The 21511-nt window shown below is 34.8% G+C and overlaps 1 protein-coding gene across 1 annotated transcript in view; it reads left to right on the top strand.

The window, feature by feature from the left end:
- The window catches only part of LOC144443020 (glycine receptor subunit alpha-2-like), a 29492-nt gene extending 8993 nt beyond the window's left edge, over positions 1-20499 (top strand). Inside the window, exons 3-9 of the mRNA XM_078132394.1 lie at positions 3137-3204; positions 10355-10575; positions 13182-13264; positions 15348-15482; positions 18130-18359; positions 18743-18850; positions 20123-20499. Coding sequence (XP_077988520.1) covers positions 3137-3204; positions 10355-10575; positions 13182-13264; positions 15348-15482; positions 18130-18359; positions 18743-18850; positions 20123-20353 — 1076 coding nt within the window. The 3' untranslated portion in view covers positions 20354-20499. The remainder of the gene's footprint in view (positions 1-3136; positions 3205-10354; positions 10576-13181; positions 13265-15347; positions 15483-18129; positions 18360-18742; positions 18851-20122) is intronic.
- The last annotated feature ends 1012 nt before the right edge of the window (positions 20500-21511 follow it).

Raw genomic sequence — 21511 nt, 5'->3', positions numbered from 1 at the left:
TTGTCTAGTTATCGTATCATACGGGTCATTTTAAGTGTACAGCTGGTGTCTCAATCCAATTTTTCGCTTCGGCGAGTCGGCACGATGGGTTTATGTACTTATCGACTGAATTTTATACAAAACAAATTTTGTTACAAAGGTAGGCTACATTCAGTGTCAAATCACCGATGTTTCTTCATTAGGCATCTACAAATATCAATTAGGAATGACAGATGTTGGATGTATTGAGGTAGTTATGTGTCTGATCATGTGTAGCATAGACAACGTACATGACTTGATCTGTCTTTCTTCAGATATAAGGAAAATATATCATTTTGTTGAGTACAGACAGACAGACAGACAGACAGACAGAGACAGACAGACAGACAGACAGACAGACAGACAAACAGCCAGCCAGCCAGCCAGCCAGCCAGACAGACAGACAGACAGACAGACAGACAGACAGACAGACAGAACCAAAACATAAGCACTGCTCGGAGCTAGAAATAAGAGAACGTGATAGTATGAGAAACAAACCATTTCAATACTTAAAACATGTTCATCTATGCGCAAATGTTCGTACCTGCATACAACCAGGTTGCTACACAAAACATTCCTCTTACTTTTCATGCGATTTCCCATATTTTCACTATAATGTTGATATACATTCACAAACTGGAAAAACCCTGACACTTTGATTTCACCAAGACCAATAAATCGTCTTCAAAACAAAGCTAGTACAACACTATGACAAGATAAATGACTATTATTGTGTGGTTATAATAGTATTGATAACTAAAGATCTAATCATAACTACATTGAATTATATTATTATTGATATAGTATTTAATGGTTGATAAGAGCGTCTCTAATGCTAACATACAACATAGGGTAAAGGGAAATAATCAATTTTGTTGTCGCGATTTTCCGGATTTCTAATATTATTTACTCTACATTTCAAATAAAGGTTTAAATATTGTTTCCTCTCTCTCCCTACTGTTACTCTACTGTTATCACTGTCTTACCAGAGTTTACCAGCTTTGCATCAATTAGTGGCTTGCTAATCCGAGAACAAACTCACTGATTATTTGCCCAATTAAAGCATTACGCTGCGAGTGTAAAATCCACTGATTCGACTAATGCCATTTCGGGACTGAAAATCAGGAGTTAGAATCATTGTTTTGATTCAATGTATGCTGTTAGATATTAAGATTTTAACCTCTTGTTTTTGAAGCTGTCATTTATTTTTACTTTGAAATTATTTTCCAGAAAATTGAAGATATATTGCTGTTATTAACAAATCTGAATAGACTTCATGATAAAAAATCATGAGGTAACAGTTTTTCCAGCATTAGAAATGAAATATTATTACTCATTGGGAATGCACAATGTCCAAAAGTCGCACTGGCGCAAAACATCATTGGGAAAACACTTTTCTGGCACACCTCACTTAAGAAATATTTCCGCAACAAAAAAGTTAATACAGGAACGCTGTATTTTTTCACTGAATCTTAAGTTAATATATAAAGAATAATATATATCAACATGAACAAGAAAACTAAAAATAAGTCAGTGTAGGATTAAAATGAGAAAGAAAGACACATATAAGCTGCTCTGGGAAATAAGCCGAAAGTTCATAAAATGCATGAATGAAACACTTCGATATCATATGAAAAAATAGGCAGTATGGGCTAATTAACTACTGGCTATGTCTGCTAAAAACATTTGACCAAAAAAAGTCAATTTTCCAAAAGTGCATCGGCTTTGAGTTATTTTAACTTCGGGGCCCCCAATATTCATTGCAATTATTTTCAGTACATATATTCAATTTTTTATGAAGAAACCACCTCAACATGTGCGTTTAACAAATGAAAGGTACGCAATTCATATTTATGTTTAATGAATGACGACTATTGCTTACCTTTGCTCAATAATACGCTTGATTTAAGTCAAGGAAATGTTTAATAGTAAAAGGTGAAAATAATACGTGTTTTTCCAAACCTTGACGATTTCAATTAACCCGTAATATGTTTGTCATGAATTAGTCAAGGATGACTGAAATCATGTCAAATCTCGGCACTGGTTGAATGTAGATTTGCTTTTAAAAGGAAATATTAAACGATAGAAACAAATAGGAGCTGTTACCATTCGAAATGCAATAGCTTTTTTTCCCTGTTATCCTTCCTCGTTCTACATTTATAGTAATGCATCATAATGCTCAATAAATTGGATAAGTTGGTCGTTAGTCACGATTCATTAATTCGTCTGCGACGTCAAAATATATTTTTGATATATTATAGTACTGCTATTGTACAATCACCATCATCAAATTAAATCAAAACTACAATAAGATTACATAGCTATCTTTTCCTCTTTTTCTTATGGTCTTCGAAGAATTCTTTTAAAATTTCATCTTTAAAATGATTGATTATGCGCCATTACATTTTAAAGGTAATCAGCTGAACAGAGAAACACCGATGAATAATTTATCTGGCGAGACTTGTGCCTAGAGGTATCGTGACTTGATAGAAACCTAACGGCCAGTAAATGCAATTACCTAGAACGGATACGTAATGCATCAGTAATTATTACTTGACTCAATGACTTTGTGGTTTTCCTGTTGGCTTAAAACTATTCCGTGCATCCATTCATCTGCTTGAATTTGTCGTGATTGTTGTCTTCTGAAACCATACAATGTATAACAGAAGCGTGACGGCAAACTCAAATAAATCATGATTTGGATATTTTTTTAGGTTATTGTGAAGTGGTTCAAATATGTCTTCTTTACGAATAGGAAGGGTCTTATCGTCCAAATTCATTAATTTGTGACTGAATGGTCAACAACTCAATAACGCATTCCTTTTGATCAGAAAATTGATTAATATCCGCAGTGTACTTATTTACTGAAATAACTTTGGATGAAACCTTATTTTTGTTACGTATTGATTGACTGTCATGCAATGTATGTGTTATCTCACGTTACTTAACGCGCGCGTATTTGATTATTGTATGTTTACACTATAGCAGCTGCAGCGGTGGTCTCGAGTCACACAAACAAATGATGTAGGCTAACTTCATTATATCTATAGCAAAGCGAATTACAAATTTAACCTCGGAGACGTATTTTCATTATATTTTTATAATTTATCATTTGTAGGTCCATCGACTGATGTTCGTGTTGATCTTTTCATTAGCCGACTTGACAGTGTGGCGGAATTAACGATGGTGAGTAAATTATTGGTGGAGCATCAGAATACATTATGTAGACCTACTTGGACACAATCTGACAACACACTTGCGTGGTGTACCAAGTCACACTGACAGTTAACAACGAAATGAAAGAAACGTGTTAAATTAAAACCTAAATAGGTTCATGTACTTTACCCTTGATCGCCGTCACTTTTGAAAAAATGATTATACCAATTCTTACTTATTGACAGATCAGTAATGTAGTAGGATATCATTTATTACCTGTTAGTGTGTAAATGTCTACATGCATATCATTGATTGTACTATGAACTAGAACAAACACTGACCACTACTGACATCAATGTTCACCACGTACTGCTCATATCGCTTATGTCGTCACATATAATACAATAAAATATATATTTAATATACTTCTATTGTCAAAACCTTCATACACAGTCATTAATATAGTTTGTCTCCTTTCTCCTATGATGATAGCCAATAACTTACAGTTCCTTCTACATATATTATATTTCCGTAGATGAATAGATATCAGTCATTTGCTCGTAAGTGTCAAATGAAACTTTTTAGGCACAACATTGTTTAAAGATTGGAACAGAAATTCGAATAATTTGGTTTGATACCGCCTTTGTGTTTGTTTATATCGCCCATACGTGCTTTTTGGCGTCTGCTGCCATCCACATGCAGTCATAGTATTGATAATTTTATAAGGAAGGCACAATTACAAGTATTGGATATACAGTAAATGGTTTAGTATGCTCACAACGGACCGTGTTTTTATCAATTTACATCCACCCTATGTCATTCACTAGTTTCTTCCTTTCTATGAGTTCATTGTTGACCGACCAGAATACTGCGCCATAGTATCCTGCCCAGAAGGGAGAACATCAAAAATCAATACACTGGTGTTTTCTTTAGAACGATTGAATTAACTTGGTGATCCTATTCACACCTTCAGACTGTCATTCATAAAATATGTAAGAATTATGGCATTACCTTTCATACTTTTAATTACCCAGTTATCATCTGGTGTATTCCAACATGTAACATATACACAATACTTTGTGGGTTCTATTTAAATTCTCTACACACACGAGTGTACTAGAAGTTAAACCAGTGCACACATCATATAGATCTTAGTTCAATCATTCAAAGCATTAATGAGTATTCTGGGTGCAATACTAGAAATGCATTGTAGTACTGGATTATATGTGACCAACTCTGGTATATATATATGTCGATAAACGATAGCTGGCATAATATTGACAAATGAGTGATGTTTTGGAGAATGAACGACAATAAAACACTGGGAGCTAAAGTAATTTTGCAATATGCGTACCGAACTATGGTCTAAAATATCATTAACAGAGCTAGAGAGAACCTAGCTCATAATCTATGTGTTAATGACCAGACAATATCGGACACTATGGCAATAACTATTTTAGTACAGAGCAGGGCACCTCCATGTTCATCAAATGCACCATTGAAATATTTTGAAATATATACACCCTAATAAAGTGACAGTAAAAGACAACTGAAAAACGTCTATAACTTGACATTTTTATAAGCTCATTTGTTTGAGATGTTTTGTTTCAGGCTCACTTCTCTTTTTCGGGCAATCACTGACAAGTATCTTTTTAGGAATAAGATAAGTGGCATTATTGAATCGTTGTGTCTCGCATGTATCTTAATTACACGTTTTGGATTCTCCTGAATCCAATCCTCTCATCTCCACCTTTGAAGGATATCGGAAATCGTGGTGGGAAACTAATGGATGCCAGAAGGTTGTACGTTTTGTATTGCATTTCGTCTCATTTCACGGCAATAATTTAAAAAAGTACCCCGGGCTACACCATTGAAGGTTACTGTATCTCAGGTAGAAAACGAGTGTTGTCTTACGAGATTCGCTCTGTCCTTCAAATGAATTAGTGCTGATTTAAAATAAGTTAGAGGTACGGTATTCTCTTATCAAAATCTAGAAAGTTATTTTCTTGTGATGCTAGGTATCTTCATGTAACGACTATCCAAAGGCTGTTACTATATTGACTAATAACCCATGTATTAGTTACACTTTCTGCTAGTATTAAACACTACAATAAGAATTGTCAGGCTTCGGCGGCGCCCCTTTGTGTATGATGACATGAACACAGCAGGTAAGCGTACGATGCCATGAACACGGTAGACAGTATCAACGATATCATTATATGTCCTGAAGAAATTCTCCTAGACCAGCTTTCATACATATGTGAAATGGAAAGTACATTTTCTTCGACGGAATCAATAACGAACACTTACTGCCAGACTTTTCCTAGACATGAGCACACCACCCGTCTGTCTAAAAGTGGTCATTTAAAATTACAGTACTTATACTACCCATGGAGTATCAGGAAATCGTTTCATAAATTGCTTGACATATTTAAACATTTTATTTGTAAATGTTCCAAAGTTCATGCCAGTTTGAACAATTTGATGTTGATGTAAGTAGTATTCTTAGGTGGGTAAACTCTAGCTTTTATCACTAAAACCGGTTTATACTTGGTATGTTTTCAGTGTGTCGTATTAACATGTTGCCCTTACATGACAATTCAGCAAACCATTGAACCTGGAGCAGAAAATTCAATGTAAAAATCTGCGGATAATGTAGGAATTTCAATTTAACTTTTTTCAATATGATGCAGATAAATTGTCGACCTGTGGATCTATTATTCTTGTATCATTATGTTAATACCGACAAAGTCAATGTGTGTGTGTGTGTGTGTGTGTGTGTGTGTGTGTGTGTGTGTGTGTGTGTGCGCGCGCGCGCGCGTGTGTGTGTGTGTGTGTGTGTGTGTGTGTGTGTTTAAAATGGACTCAGTCTGATGTTTCGGAACGATCTGGCATAAGTGAATTCGAATTGATTTTTGCTTGGTGAAATGGCTGAGTAAATTCCAACATTGACTGCTGGAACCGTGTAGCTCATTCTCCTCTAATTCCAATGTAAACAGTTGTTAATAAAGACTTCCACTAAATCACATTCTATGAAATATCATTTTAATATGAGCGGCCTTTCACAGGTTGAACGGATGTAACCGTTAAGTTTACATTACCAGGAACACGGTTTCAGTGTGTTTTAGGCGGTCTGCTTTGCGTGAACGGGAGATTATATAGAGCAAACATTGGAATGTAGGGAAACGAGAATTCGAGGTAAAATGAACATATCAATGTCAATAGAGTCGTACGAGCTGTTTGGCATTGCATGTTTACATGCCATAGGGGTACGATAACACGCCAGACATACAAACAACGTCAACTGTCTATTTAAAATTTAAGTCATTACTCAGAGTTTCATGCTTCCTCAGCGATCATCAGGTGACTATTTTATCGGTCGCTTGATGACCACTGAGGAAGGGTGTATATATTGCTCGTTATACGGTTGGTATCACCCTCTTATCGAATTAACGATGAATTTACGATTTCATCAGTCTTTACTCATCCACTTAAATTCTCTATTTTATTATTTCCTCATACCACATCACAATCCAGTAATCTAGTCACTCCAATACAACCAATTTCCGGCATATTCAAGTCTAGACAGAGATTCAAATTTTGACCATATCCAGTAATCATTCTATAACTGAGTGCACCTGAGCAACGCTCTATGTATGCATACAGAAGTGAACGTAAATCACAACAAGTGAATTAGTTAGTTGGGATTCCGAATTGAAATTCATACAATATGCATAGAAATTCTGAAACTGGAGACAATCACCTGTCTGTTCATTTGATAAAGGGGAAATTAAATTCCCTCAAAGGGATGGATGCACTACGGAGAAAAAACCACGCATTCTTTATGTCAAGGCATGATACTTTTACAAAATATTAATATTCGATATCAAGATGTCAATAATACATCATTTTATATTCAAAACTTTCTATTTAACGCTGAAAATTAAGATTCACACATATAGTTTTAATGACCTTTGACAACTCATAAAAAACAACAAAATCCAGAAAACCACCGAGGGAGTGGAAAGACAAACATACAATTGTTGGTGTATTGGAATAGCATACCGACATGGTGTAGACCAGTACTAGTGAAAAGTGATCATGTAGTTTGCAGTCACGTTCAAAATGCTTTGTACGATTGAGAAATCTGTCATAATTTGTTTTCTGTGATTAAATCAAATACAATTGCACCGACATGGCCATGGGGTTTACCTCGGTACAAGTAAAACAAATTGGAAAGGAAAGACATATGGTAGGCCGATAGTCATGCAGATCTGACAAACCAGACACTTTTTTTTATAATTACGTACTTCGTTTCATTTAAGGTGCTTTGTCATATCGATTATTTCAATGTGCGTATGTATGTGTGTGTGTCATACGTGCAAATGGAATGTGTGTATGTATGTATGTATGTATGTATGTATGTATGTATGTATGTATGTATGTATGTATGTATGTATGTATGTATGTATGTAAGTATGTATGTATGTATGTATGTATGTATGTATGTATGTAAGTATGTATGTATGTATGTAAGTATGTATGTATGTATGTATGTATGTATGTATGTATGTATGTATGTATGTATGTATGTATGTATGTATGTATGTATGTATGTATGTAAGTATGTATGTATGTATGTATGTATGTATGTATGTATGTATGTATGTATGTATGTATGTATGTATGTATGTATGTATGTATGTAAGTATGTATGTATGTATGTATGTATGTATGTGTGTATGTATGTATGTATGTATGTATGTATGTATGTATGTATGTATGTATGTATGTATGTATGTATGTATGTATGTAAGTATGTATGTATGTATGTATGTATGTATGTATGTATGTATGTATGTATGTATGTATGTATGTATGTATGTACGTACGTACGTTGGTAGGTAGGTAGGTAGGTAGCTATACTAGTTAGGTATATATCAAACGTTTTTACTACAATGACATTGCGTATTTTGTTAAAGGCTTTGTTATGGAAAATTATATCTATGAATCGCTGAATAGTTATTCATGGATGATATCAATAGGTCAATGATTAAAAACAGAGATGTAATGAGAGATTAGAGATATTCACGTATAAAAACTTAAATAGTATGATAACAGTGCTCATGATCAGCCCATAAAGCTCGAGTGGCAAAGGACTGGAAAACCATGATTAGAAATATGGCTTTACCGTCACACTCAGTAATAATGCTCCACCACACATTACGTGTACTCGATATAATCAATGGTAACATATACACATTCAGGGTCGGTGTGAAGAGGAGTGTAGATCCTGTTTAACAGTCAACATGTATAATAATAATAATAATAATAATAATAATAATAATAATAATAATAATAATAATAATAATAACAACAACAACCAACTAATGTGTTGAAATTGACGTATAATAGTGATTTTTAGTTTAAGACCACACAGCTGCACGTAATTACTAATTTGTCTGTAATTTTGTATGAACACACCGCCAGTTAAAGATAAATATTAGCATTCACTATCTGAATTCAATTGCATCCGAAATGCATCAGTATTTAACAACTCTGTTTCCGTAACGATTTGGAGCAACATTTCGATTATCTCTTTTACATTGTAAATATATCCAATTATAGCTAATTATTAAGCGTGTGTTTGATGTGTGCCGCCTACAGCTGTTTCTTATATGGTTCGTCAATAAATTGCGATTCACATCTTGCTCTAAAGCAATGAACACAATTTCGGTACAGGGGTGTAAGGTGCTTTGTAATCATATCGATTACTTCAATGTGCATCCGTGTGTCATACGTGCAAATGGACTGTATGTCTGTCTGTCCGTATGTATGTATGTATGTATGTATGTATGTATGTATGTATGTATGTATGTATGTATGTATGATTGTCCAGTACATTACGACATTCCAATACTATTTAACTTATCCATGCCATCAAAGGTCAAAGGTCAGAAAGCATAGAAATGGAACTAATACTGCTCAGAAATATTGTATTTGGTAACATTTCATCAATAAAGTTAGTAATATTTGCATTGCTCATTCTGAGTATATTGTCATAAATGTTTCATCACATTTCAGTTCTATGACGAAAATCAGGTTTGTGCATATGGTCATTTCTGTACATTAATTGGCTAATATTTACCAGGACACACACACACACACACACACACACACACACACACACACACACACACACACACACAACACAATAGACATTTCACATATACTGAGTTTATTTATATTATATATGTGGTGTGTATGTTAGAGTTTTCAACAGTTTGGCATCATTGTGGAGAGATCAACACTACCCGAAATAGTGTAGCTTAGTCACTCTTAGATGATCGTGATGGAGTCGTCTCATCCACAAGTGGGTTGAGAGCTAAATAACTAAGCACTGAATATGGTACACCAGGGAATTATTTAGGAAGTATAGGGGAAACAAGAAAGAGAAATATAAAACACAGCTAAGAGGTAGCCAGATGCAAGCAGCGACAGGTACAGACATACTAGTAAACTATTAAGAGTCAAAATGGGATAGTGGATATTGAGTATTATACCATGCACGAACCAAGTTAAACAAAAATATGGAATACATGTATATAATATTATACTGTGGTCGTTCTACGTAACGTCAGTGGTCCCGATGTGTTCGAAGTATGTCTCATATGACGCCCCTAAACTATGGAACTCTTTGCCACTTGACATTCGCCAAGCCTCCAGCCTTGATTGTTTCAAAACAAACCTGAAGACTTATTTTTTCAGCGCTACTGAACAGAAAATTGCTCTGGAAATCGGCGCTATAGAAATTTGATTAATTTATTGATTGATTAGTCAAAACGTTCAGAATTGCCATTACTTTCCCCGAATTTTCTTTATATTACTGGCGCTGGTATAATTGTTATTCTCAAATATTTTTCTTCATTAAGCCGGAAAATGCTCGTGACGTAAAGGGTTGTCACTACGAGTCGCTAGACGAATAATGACAAGGGTCCCTTAGGTCACTCGTGTTTTCCTTGGCTGAATGAAGAAAAATATTGGGGAAATAACATCTAAATGTCGAAAATAGACAGTTTAGGAAAGATATATATCATTAGACGGTGTAAATATGGTGTAATATCGATTTCACTCTAGGGGTATATTTATAATGAACGCGTGTCTTTTTTCTCACATCCAGGACTACGGAGCAACTGTCATATTACGTCAAATGTGGAATGACCCAAGACTGAAGTATAATGCTAACACTCAACATATCCCACCTTCCGCTCATCTGCTGAATAAAATATGGATTCCAGATTTATATTTCACAAATGAAAAGTCGGCACATTTCCACGATCAGACCATTGATAACGTCATGTTGAGGTTTTATCCTAGTGGAGATGTACTTTATAGTATGAGGTAGGTTCAGAACTCTTACTTTAAGATAATTAACTTTAAGTATTGCATGATTTTAACACTTGAAAGCCTTCCGGGAGGAATGTTCACAATATATATATTTATTGTTACGGTAGTATTTGTATAGATTATCATCGGCACATTTGATTCCCAAATGAATCACCCTACTAGATTTTATACAATAGTGTTTAGTCAAACACCCCTGGGACGGTTATCTAATAAAACGACCATCTGCCTAGAAACAAATCGATCAATGAATCTCAAAATTACAGCTTAAAAGCAATGTGTCATCTCTTTAAACACAATCATGGCGATGAGAGAAATAGTAATGAAATAATGAGAGTTTACAATTTAAAAGGCTGTCAGAATTAGATAGCTTTAGCATATTCACTTACATGTTACGACTCTCTGAGGAGTGACAATTTGTCATGGCTAGACGTTTTATTGCAGCAAGAATTCTCTAATTGCCGTTTATACGACATCTGCAGTACAATATCTGCTACTGACATTTGGAGCGATACCTTACAACCTTTAAGGGAACCATATTTGTTTCCATGGTTTCCAAACTGTTAAGGTCAACTGAGCACATATCTGCTCTGTTCACTCATCTTCAACATGTTTTGATTTATAAAAACCTAATATCTCGGATTCTGCTTGAAATTATTAGATAAACCCTTTTTGCACGTACAATGACGTAACTATAGCCGATTGGTGTTGTCCATCCATAACTTGGCTGTCATCCATTCATCACGGCATGCATCTCTTCCTATCTATTTTTTTTAAATTCCATGTTAGATTTTCTTTAAAGATATGGATTGTATTACAGATCTGTTCATGTTCATGTTATGACATATATGCAATCCATCATTTGTGATTTATTGATTGGATGATGTTTTTATCAGATTTTCATTTCCAAAGTTCCTTCCAATCAGACTGATATTGTAGTGATTTCGAAAAGGAAGTACTACTTTCAATTGAATAAAATATATTTCCTGGTGACATGAAAACGTACATAGGTCGATTTATTATTTTTCGAAAAATCATTTTCAAATTCATTTCGTTTAACTTCCATTATTGATTAGTCAGTAGAATTGTCTTTCAATATCATCACGCTCTGTTGGTCTTCAATTTTTTATTTAGTGTTTATAGATCAAATTCTTCCTACTACAGTTCATAAATGTTTCTTTGTATACAGACAATAAAGCAAACAATATTAAAGACACGCCTCTCATCAATCCTGGCCTTGTAAATACACCATTCTTTCCCCATTCATTATTGGTTTGTTCTCTTAATGTTGACTATTGCTTTGTACTTAGTAACTTTTACACGTCGCCTTTTCGTATGGGTAATCTTCAACATTTATTCATAAACATTCCCAAAAACGTAAGAATTTTTTAAAACCCTACTCCAGTCGGTAAACATACTGGGGACGTTACCTGCAAAAGATCAGATCTAAACTAAACGCCGTAATGACCAAAAGACAGGACTTTTGCCTTTTTGCTCAATCACACATTGCGTGTACATGACCCTGAAACTGCACTGAAATGTGAAGGAATGGCAGTTCCTATCTCTCATAATAAGAATAGAATTTAACAGATAAATGTTACTTATTTTATTTCCGTTGATAATGCAAGCAATGTCCAAGGTTATTACGCATGTTTGAAGAAATTTTGAGCAAAAATTGCATAATGTTGTATGTCAGTTAAACAAATCATATCTAGCATCACCCGCCTGATTAGTTCTAATGATTCCCTTAAGGAAGAAGTTTCAATACAATTTCCTCAGAATTGAGTTGTTTTTTAGGTATCGTGTTCACAGACAGACAGACAGACAGACAGACAGACAGACAGACAGACAGACAGACAGGCAGACTGACAGACAGACATACACTGAGGCAGGCAGATCTATAGTATACTGGAGGTATAATAGTGTTATACGCAAATTAACAAGGTATTAACACAAGTTAACATATTTGTGCTCATGTCTGTCCTCAGTATGTTATGATCAGTTCTTGGCGATTCTGATTTGAAAACAAATACAAGTGAAGTGAAACAAATACGCAGTTCTCTGTAACCAGAAACGTTTCCTTGGTTGCACAATTTCATTGAAGCAATATATTTTCAATCAGAATGTAGAAAAACAACGGGAGAGTTTTAGTTAATGTTTAAATTCCATCGTATTGATCATTAAGTGTAAATATCAAACAGCATGAGTGAGCACTTATAATGAATCTCAAGGAACTGCGATTTATTGAACAGCTCATATTGTGAGAGATGAAATGAAATGCCAATTTCATGGCTTGCATTTTGTAAACGATGTCGTAAAACATTGACAGCATATATACCCTACTTCAAATTGCCTAACCTACATGAGTTGCATACAACTTAGTAAAATGACTCGACAGTAAAGCGTATATCAATCATCACAGCTGATGAAGCACAGATTAGTGGCTGGTAAGATACAAAAAATGACACATGATTCACATATAATATCATTGATAGGTCGTTTCTATGCATATGGATTCATTGACATTACTGGCAATGGATATTTGTGGGACTCGGTCATTTTTATTAAGGCTGGCTAATTCCTGTTTTTATCACCCTAACCAGGATCAGTTTGACGCTAACGTGCCAAATGGCTTTTGGAAGATTTCCTAATGATGTCCAAGATTGTGGAATACTATTAGAGAGTTGTAAGTGCGTTAGTCTTGTACCTCTATATGGATGGCATTAATCGCAATATTTTGTAATCACAATTATTTAACATATTTATTTCGCCAGATGTTTAGATTCTTTAAACTATGAATAATGTCATGTTAGATCATACCTATCATCGTCCGTCTCATGGCAAATCATGCGTAATATGGCTAATGTTCACACTTCAAGGAGTTCTAACGCCCACTGTCATGAGGGAAAGTATCGCGGCTACTTTTAGTAACCTTTGTTATGGGATACTAGTAAGACGGATGAGAAATATGTAATCAAAAAACAGCACTTTTCAGTCGATTTTTAGCTGATTGCAAAGTTTAATGTGAGTAAACGCAATGTTTGTTGTTATGATTATATGACTTACTTCCGGTTATAAATGATATATAAACTATACATATTCCATATTATAAACGACACGAAAGCATAATCTGATTAATAATTGTCTATAAAATCATATAAATAGGATTTGCCATTCTTTCAAAAAGCTCCTAAAATGTCCAATAATTTGAATTAATAAGGCTCTTTTACAACGGCACATAAATTGAATTTTTCGATTTAAACCTAAAGATCATTCAAGCACAAAATTGTGTATTTGTGTTCACAGTGAGCTAATATGTAATATTTTATGTACATGCGCACTATCAGTGCCTGTATTTTGTTCGTGTAATTCGTAACCAAAATACTTGTGAGATGTGAAAAAATCGTGCTGCCTGATTGAAACTCTACAGTCTTTCTGGTTGTCAGGTAGAATATCGATTTTAAACTTAGCATTTGAATACTTGAAATGCAATATTGACACCACTTCCCCTTTTCAAACCACGTATGCTATTTCACTTACTAATATACATTGGAATAGTCAGTGAGCAATATTGTAGCATCAATCATGAGTTAGTACATTTGTTTGTTCCCGAGGTGATATTATGTAAGGGGTCGAGCCTTTCTCATTAAAGACGGAAATGAGTAAATGTACCGTAGGCTTTTGACATTTTCAAACCGTAAAAAGCGGAGCAATGAAGTGAAGTTCGTTTTACATCTCTAGGATTGGGACATGAAGTAGAAGCTTTTGTCTACTGTTCGTGCATTCACATCTATCAATAGTTATTACAGTAAAAGCATTGAATGAACTTGTACGAGTACTTATTTGTAGTGTATCTTTTCACCATCTAGCATCATAGATACAGCTGGGTTCCCTTTACGTATTTGACTTGTTTATTCATAGTTCATGTATTTCATATTCTCTTTCTTTTTTTTATATCATGAATTCCCTATCGAAAGGATAAAATGTATGCATTAAAGCTGCTTTGTAGAAATATATATGATAATCTTTTATATCCAACAGAAAAATACGAGTACCGCCGAAGGCTTTTTGCCATCTTTATTATTTCGTCATTTTGTCATTTTGAAGTTTTAAGCATTTCCATGTAATTTCTTCTCAACAATTCCCTATCGGAAAGATGCAACGTATGCCTTAAAGCGGTTTTGTAGAAAGAGCATAACAATACATATATTACAGTAATAAAGTGTATTTATGATAGTCAAGTCGTATCAAATCGTTGAAAATATTATGCAAAAAGACATACATTTGAGTACCCCAAAGGCTTCTCTTTGCCGCCTATTATTGTGTCATTTGAAGTTTTAAGCGTTTGCATGAAATTAGTACATTCTTGTCGTCTTCTTTCATCTTTCATTAATAAGCAATTTGTCATGTAGTAATGGATAAACGGTGTGTTTGCATCTAAAAGCAAACCCTAACTAGCTTTTAAAGGTGAAGTAGGCTATTGGAATGTTCATCGACGTAATATTCAAATTAATTTGTAAATTTTCAGGATTAGAGTATTCATTACGATTAATGATATCCAGAATCCAGTCTAACAGTACGAATATAGTATTATTAAATTTCTACAATCTTGTTCCCTTTCTTTTTACAAATTCACTATGTCGTGCAGTTCATTCTTATATCAAGTTAACTCATGTTGGGCAGGGTATCTTTTGCATGACGCCGTTCTTTGCTTTGAATTATGACTCTCGTCATTGACCTTCGTTGACTTCCGTTGACCCACTTTTCAGATGGTTACACAGTCGATGAACTGAACTTTGTATGGAAATCGGAGGAACCAATACAACTGCCCGATAGTGTTCAACTGCAACAGTTTTCTCTCACACGCAACGAGACATTGAATTGTACGAAGAGCTATTATACAGGTATGACCAAAACCCCGTCTATTCATATCTTCTATATTGTCACGTGCTGCACCAAAATTGATGTTCACTAGAAATTATTGCCCATCAGTAGATGTTGTAATGTTTTCGTTTACTGTTGAAGTAGTTAGCATAAAATGCAGCGTAAACTATATATCAAATATTGTTCTATCTCATTTATTATAACGATGAATAATATGCACGTACGAAGTTTAGCTATGTGATAGTTGATGCACACAATGAATTCTGTTTTGGGTCACTTACAGGTGAATATTTGGGTCACTGTATTGGTTATGAATTTAACTGATGTCGAAAAACGTTTCAGGCTCAGAGTAAATATTGTGTAACTGTATAGGCAATAAATGAAGAATCATCTTCGGCAATACCTTGAGTTTTTCTTGGTGTGTATATTCATTTGATCAAAGTCTGTGTTATCAGTGCTATGCTATGTTATCTCGCTGGCTCTTCAAATTTATTTGACAAATTTACTTTTAAAGTTGTTGTTAAAGGAAAAATCTAATCGGGCTTATTTTTGCTTTAAGTACACTTCGTACTGATTACTGCTACCAAGATTCACGATTTTGGGTGATAAAATGGCACCTTCAAATAACTTATTAACTCTGAAATTGCCTGAATAGACGATTTCTTTAATCGCGAAATCCTCTCTCCTCAAGGGTGGTTTAACTTCGCATATGATTTTCCAATAGAGTGCAAAAGATCTTAACCTTGGGTTATATGTTGACGCTATAGAAATCCTTTTGTTGATTAACTAACTTATTATACCGTGAATCGTTGGCGGTTATCGTCTCATCACCTTCAAGCTAGGCAGATTGTCCGGTACCGGTGATCTTCAAGTGCTCCTAATTTGTATTGCATTGCTCTTTGGCAAACTCTTGAACGAATCTTCGTAGATATCTCTGATAACCAGGGATTACACGGTCGGCTTCATGTAATTTTGGAAAACGCACAGTGAATAGCAAAGCACATAGTCAGAAGTGCTCGGACATACAGAAATCGAATGTCTTGAAGTTTTACATTACGAAAGGTCAGTCTAAAACTTGATAGATTGATAGATAATTTATAGAATATCGTTATTTTAATTTCTTATACTGAGAGTAAAGAGAGCAAAATGTTCGGGTTTTTCGGCGTCGATCGTTAGGACGTATAGCCATGATCATTCTAGGGTCTTCTAGAACAGTGTGTTATCTATTTGACCAGCCGACCTTATCGTAATCTGTCTCAATTGATTCCATGACCCCAATCTAAAGTGAGGGATTCCTGGCTATACCTACAGTAATAGATTATTTGTTTGCCGTGAACAAGGCTCTCAAATGCAACCAAGCAGACGACAGACATGCATGTTTATGCATCTAATCTAGACTTTGCATTACCTGCGTTATCTTGAAACCGTTAACGGTATTATTCTTCGAAAATGAGATAGTGGTTTAATATGAAAGTGATACCAAATGATACTTTTAGACGAGAATTTGAAACAGTCTGGTAGTTTTCTATTGTAACAAGAGATATATTTTGATACGCCTGGTGTAATACCAGCACGCCGATAAAGTTACGCTTACTCTGATGAATGCATGGCTAATTTGTTCTGTGAGTCAAAATCGATGTAAGTGTTGCTTAGTTACCAGTAATACGCTATTGGATGGCATGCAAACGTGTCGTTGTGCAAGCAAAAATGATCTTTGTGCAGAGAATACTAGTACAACTAATTGAAAATACTATCTGATGAGATATTCTTCAACGAAATGAATCCGACTTGAGTCTGTGATGTGATACATATTTTTCCCCGCAAGATTTATATATGAAACAGTCCAGGAATTAAAATTTAACGAGGCGGGCCTGAGGTAAATTTTAATCCCTGGACTGTTTGATATTTAGCATTCCCTTTCCGCCAAACATTGTCCCCATGATAACATTCACCAGGAAATAGTAGCCTGACCTATACTACTATCTACTTAACCTAGACTTTGTCTGCTGTTTGTTTGTTTGCTGTAATTGCTTAATCTCAAGTTCATGTAATTTTACTTCATTCACACATGTTGAACTTGCAGAAATATATGTCGTTATTTACTGGTTACTGATCAGTGACAGTGTCAATCAATTTGAGTTTATGCTAACTTTCAAATATATGCACCTGTGTGACATAAAAAGGCCGCATCAAATGCTTGTATTATCCGAGCTCTACATGATCAGGCCACATATTTATTTCAAACATTGCTTCAACACGGTAATGGTCATTATTCCGACATTATTGCATTTATCTAATATTTACATACAAGACAATTTTAATTTTTAATTTCTAATTTCAAGTACTTTGATTTAATTTATTTTCTGTCATCATATTGATCAGTTATATATATATATATATATATATATATATATATATATATATATATATATATATATATATATATATATGTGTGTGTGTGTGTGTGTATGTGTGTGTGTGTGTGTGTGTTTGTGTGTGTTTGTGTGTATGTATGTATGTATGTATGTATGTATGTATGTATGTATGTATGTATGTATGTATGTATGTATGTATGTATGTGTGTGTGTGCTTTATATGCTTTACTTTGTTTATGAAACTTAACTTAACGATTGTACACTAAAATCATCATTTTTTGCATCAACATAGGAACATTTTCCTGTCTGGAAGCCCGTTTTCAGTTCACAAGAGCATTGGGCTACTACTGGCTTAGTTACTACATTCCGACAATTCTGCTTGTCATTCTTTCGTGGGTATCATTCTGGATAAGTCCTAAGGCAGCTCCAGCTAGAGTATCGCTGGGCACGACAATAATCCTGACAGTTACTACCCAGGCAATTAGTGTGCACTCCTCCCTACCAAAAGTGTCTTACGTTACGGTACGTACCACTCAAATTTAATTATAATTGTATTTCGCTATTTATCACTTTGTCCTACATCATGTTTTGGATTTTTTGACTCGTACAGGGAAAAATTCATTTACACCATTCTCACAATTAAAGCTAGTATAATTTAGTAGTTACATCTACGGCTCTATCAGCAACGATTACTACTCATCACTTGTGTCAAATGCGTTTGGTTTGAATACTCATTCAATGTGTTCCTCATAGCTATGACAAAACGATTGACATGTCCACGACTTGCAAACTTCCATAAAGTTAAAATAGTGAAAATTGTTTAAAATAATACATGGCTCAAATTCTTACTAATGTAGTGTCACGGGATCCAATAAATCTCGATGTATCATGTATTCATATTTAAGGCAATGGACATATGGATGTTAGCCTGTTTGGTGTTTGTCGTTGCTTCTCTTGTCCAATATGCGGTGGTCAATTTTATGCTGACTCGTTCAGAAGATTCCGGAGAAAAGGTATAAGTGAAATAATATTCTTTGATTTACAGCTATAATATCTTTTTTTCATAATTTATGCTCATATACTCATATGCATTTCTGTGCGAGTACCCCACTCCTGAGGGGGGGGGGGGCGCATCATAATATGAAAAGAGCACGTGACTTGACATGCGGGCACTGCGTATGGATTAAGTACCTCTATGTAAAGAATGAAATGCACATGAATATTGTCAAAACTTGACTATACCATTATATTTTGCAACACATGTACAGTAGTCATGATCACCAATCGTCGTAAACCACAGCCTCTTTTACGGCACCGTCCAGACTCAGAAAGATTGTACTCTGGCTAGCGAGAATAATGACCATAATGGGTATCTGTCCTTTATGACTACCAATCCTTAAATTGAAAGTGAAATGTACACCAGGTCCTCTAGAACTCTTACAAGACATTCATATTCAGCACATATAGTAACTCGATCAACATGCCCTCGCCATTCCAATCCTTAATGATTTCGTGATTTCTCAATCATGTGTGAAGATAGTCATACTTTTGAAAACGTTAAGAAACAGGCTTTCTGCTTAGGCCTAAAAAATTGTTTGGTTCCGGTTACCCGATCCCACCTACTTTTTCACGCCGATCCTAACCCTTTTTCGGCGTATTCACGAAAAAGAAAAATCGCGAAAATTGTTAAGTCTCACAAGAAATAGTGGATGCGGATACTGACATCAACTTAAAAAGACATATACAACTGTTCTTCCAATCTGTAATGGCTGTACATCTGATGAGAAGAAACCGACAACACAGAAACTATATGGAAAACAACCGAAAACATACCTACCTGACAGACACTCACATATGGAAAAAAATCTACCTATCCCCGGCCCCCAGCTAGTCTGAAATTGAGCGTAATCGGAAACACGCAATTTTTTTTATTACGCCTTATTAAATGTGTATCACGTTACTTTTATATACTGATCATACGTTTACTAAGGTACTAGTTATTCTAAAAAAGGATACACAATAAGAAATGTCGCCAACAGGTTCATGTCACCGGATTAATTGATATGTCTCCTATCACATCCAGTGACATAAGAAATCATCGAAACGTTACTGTAACATCATTCTCGAAATCTGTAAAACTGACTACTTCTTTAAATGTCCTCCTATCTTCCCCGGAAACGTGTCAATTTCTACTATTACACAATGTTTTAGCATATAGATTAAATCCTTACTTTGTACGAGTTCATCACTGTAATATTTTACTAAATACAAATATCTTCTTTCAGATGAAGTTGTCGTTCCATAAGAATTCTCAAGTTGGCTACAGCAAAGGCGTTACTAACAAAGGCGGTGAAGTGAGCTTCATTGACGCTGATATGGAATCTCAGCAACGGCATCAACGAGGTCCAGAAATAGCCATTAGACTTGATCGTATCTCCAGAGTGTTCTTTCCTATTGCATTTTTACTGTTTAATACTGTATACTGGCCGTACACAGGTCTCGCGATGGCAAAATAAATCTCAAACATGAACTGAAACTCTCGCCACAAGTACTAAAATATAAGATATGTCAGTACTCGCAAACGCTCTGTGCCAAACTTGAATTGTGCCTGATTTTAATAATAGGCATGCGCATATTTGCGTTCAAACCAAAACCGTTAGGTGACCGGGTCAAATTCTCGCGTTTGAACATCGACGTTACTGGTTTGAACGGGGTCAGGGGTCGATTAAAAAAACGTACCATTTAATCAGATATCGTATCACAGCAGTTTATTGCGTACAGGTTTGCCAGTGACTAACCGCTGTTTAGACAAGTTACAGTAAGTGGTATAATATAAGTAACCTTTAAAAAGGAAACAAAAATGTAAAGAAATACGCAAAAGTTGCAGACCATGTCCCTTTAATTTGTTTTCGTGACAACTAATAAGTTCGAATTTGTTACTAATTTCACACATTTCGAGTGGTTAAAATGAAGTATTGAGTCAAACTTTGCCGTGAAGGGCCAGTTTGCGATACGTGTATTCCACGTATTGGTTGGTTGTTTTTTTACAACGTTTTTGTCGGGAATACATGCAACTTTATATACACGTTGTCAGTAAGCATATATATTCAGACGGTATCGCGGCGATTGCGATTTGCAAACGTAGTGAGTGTCAAACAGTGTAGACAATATACGTGGTAGCTTCTCTGATTTCTCACAATGAAGCGCTTAGACAAGCTTTAAATGTATAATCACCAAACTTGCTTCTAGTTTATCACAAAAACACAAATATCAGAAATAATAAAGAAATAACTAAGTAACATTAGGCTTTGTAGAAACTTTACCCTACTCAATCTTTTATTTCACTGATGAGTTTTCGTGTAATACTACATCTTTGCTGTGTTATGTGAATAGATTACAATGTCAGTTTTTTCTTTTACTTAATTGTATACAGATTGTGGCAATTTTTTTTATAAAGTTGAATAATATTTGTGTATTTTACTATTGTAGATGAATATATTGTAGAATCCACCAACCAATATATACAAGTGCATCTTGTTGTCTTTTCACGTTAAAACTTGTTATAGTTTTCCAGTTTCATTCATCCATATATCTACACCTACACTGTTACTGAAACTTTTCAGCATGGCCACATTTAATGTACCTTGAATGAATGTGGAACTGTAAAGATTTAG

Source organism: Glandiceps talaboti, chromosome 12 (genome assembly GCF_964340395.1).
Source record: "Glandiceps talaboti chromosome 12, keGlaTala1.1, whole genome shotgun sequence".
NCBI classification, from domain to species: domain Eukaryota; kingdom Metazoa; phylum Hemichordata; class Enteropneusta; family Spengelidae; genus Glandiceps; species Glandiceps talaboti.
This window is presented reverse-complemented; position numbering and strand designations above follow the sequence as displayed.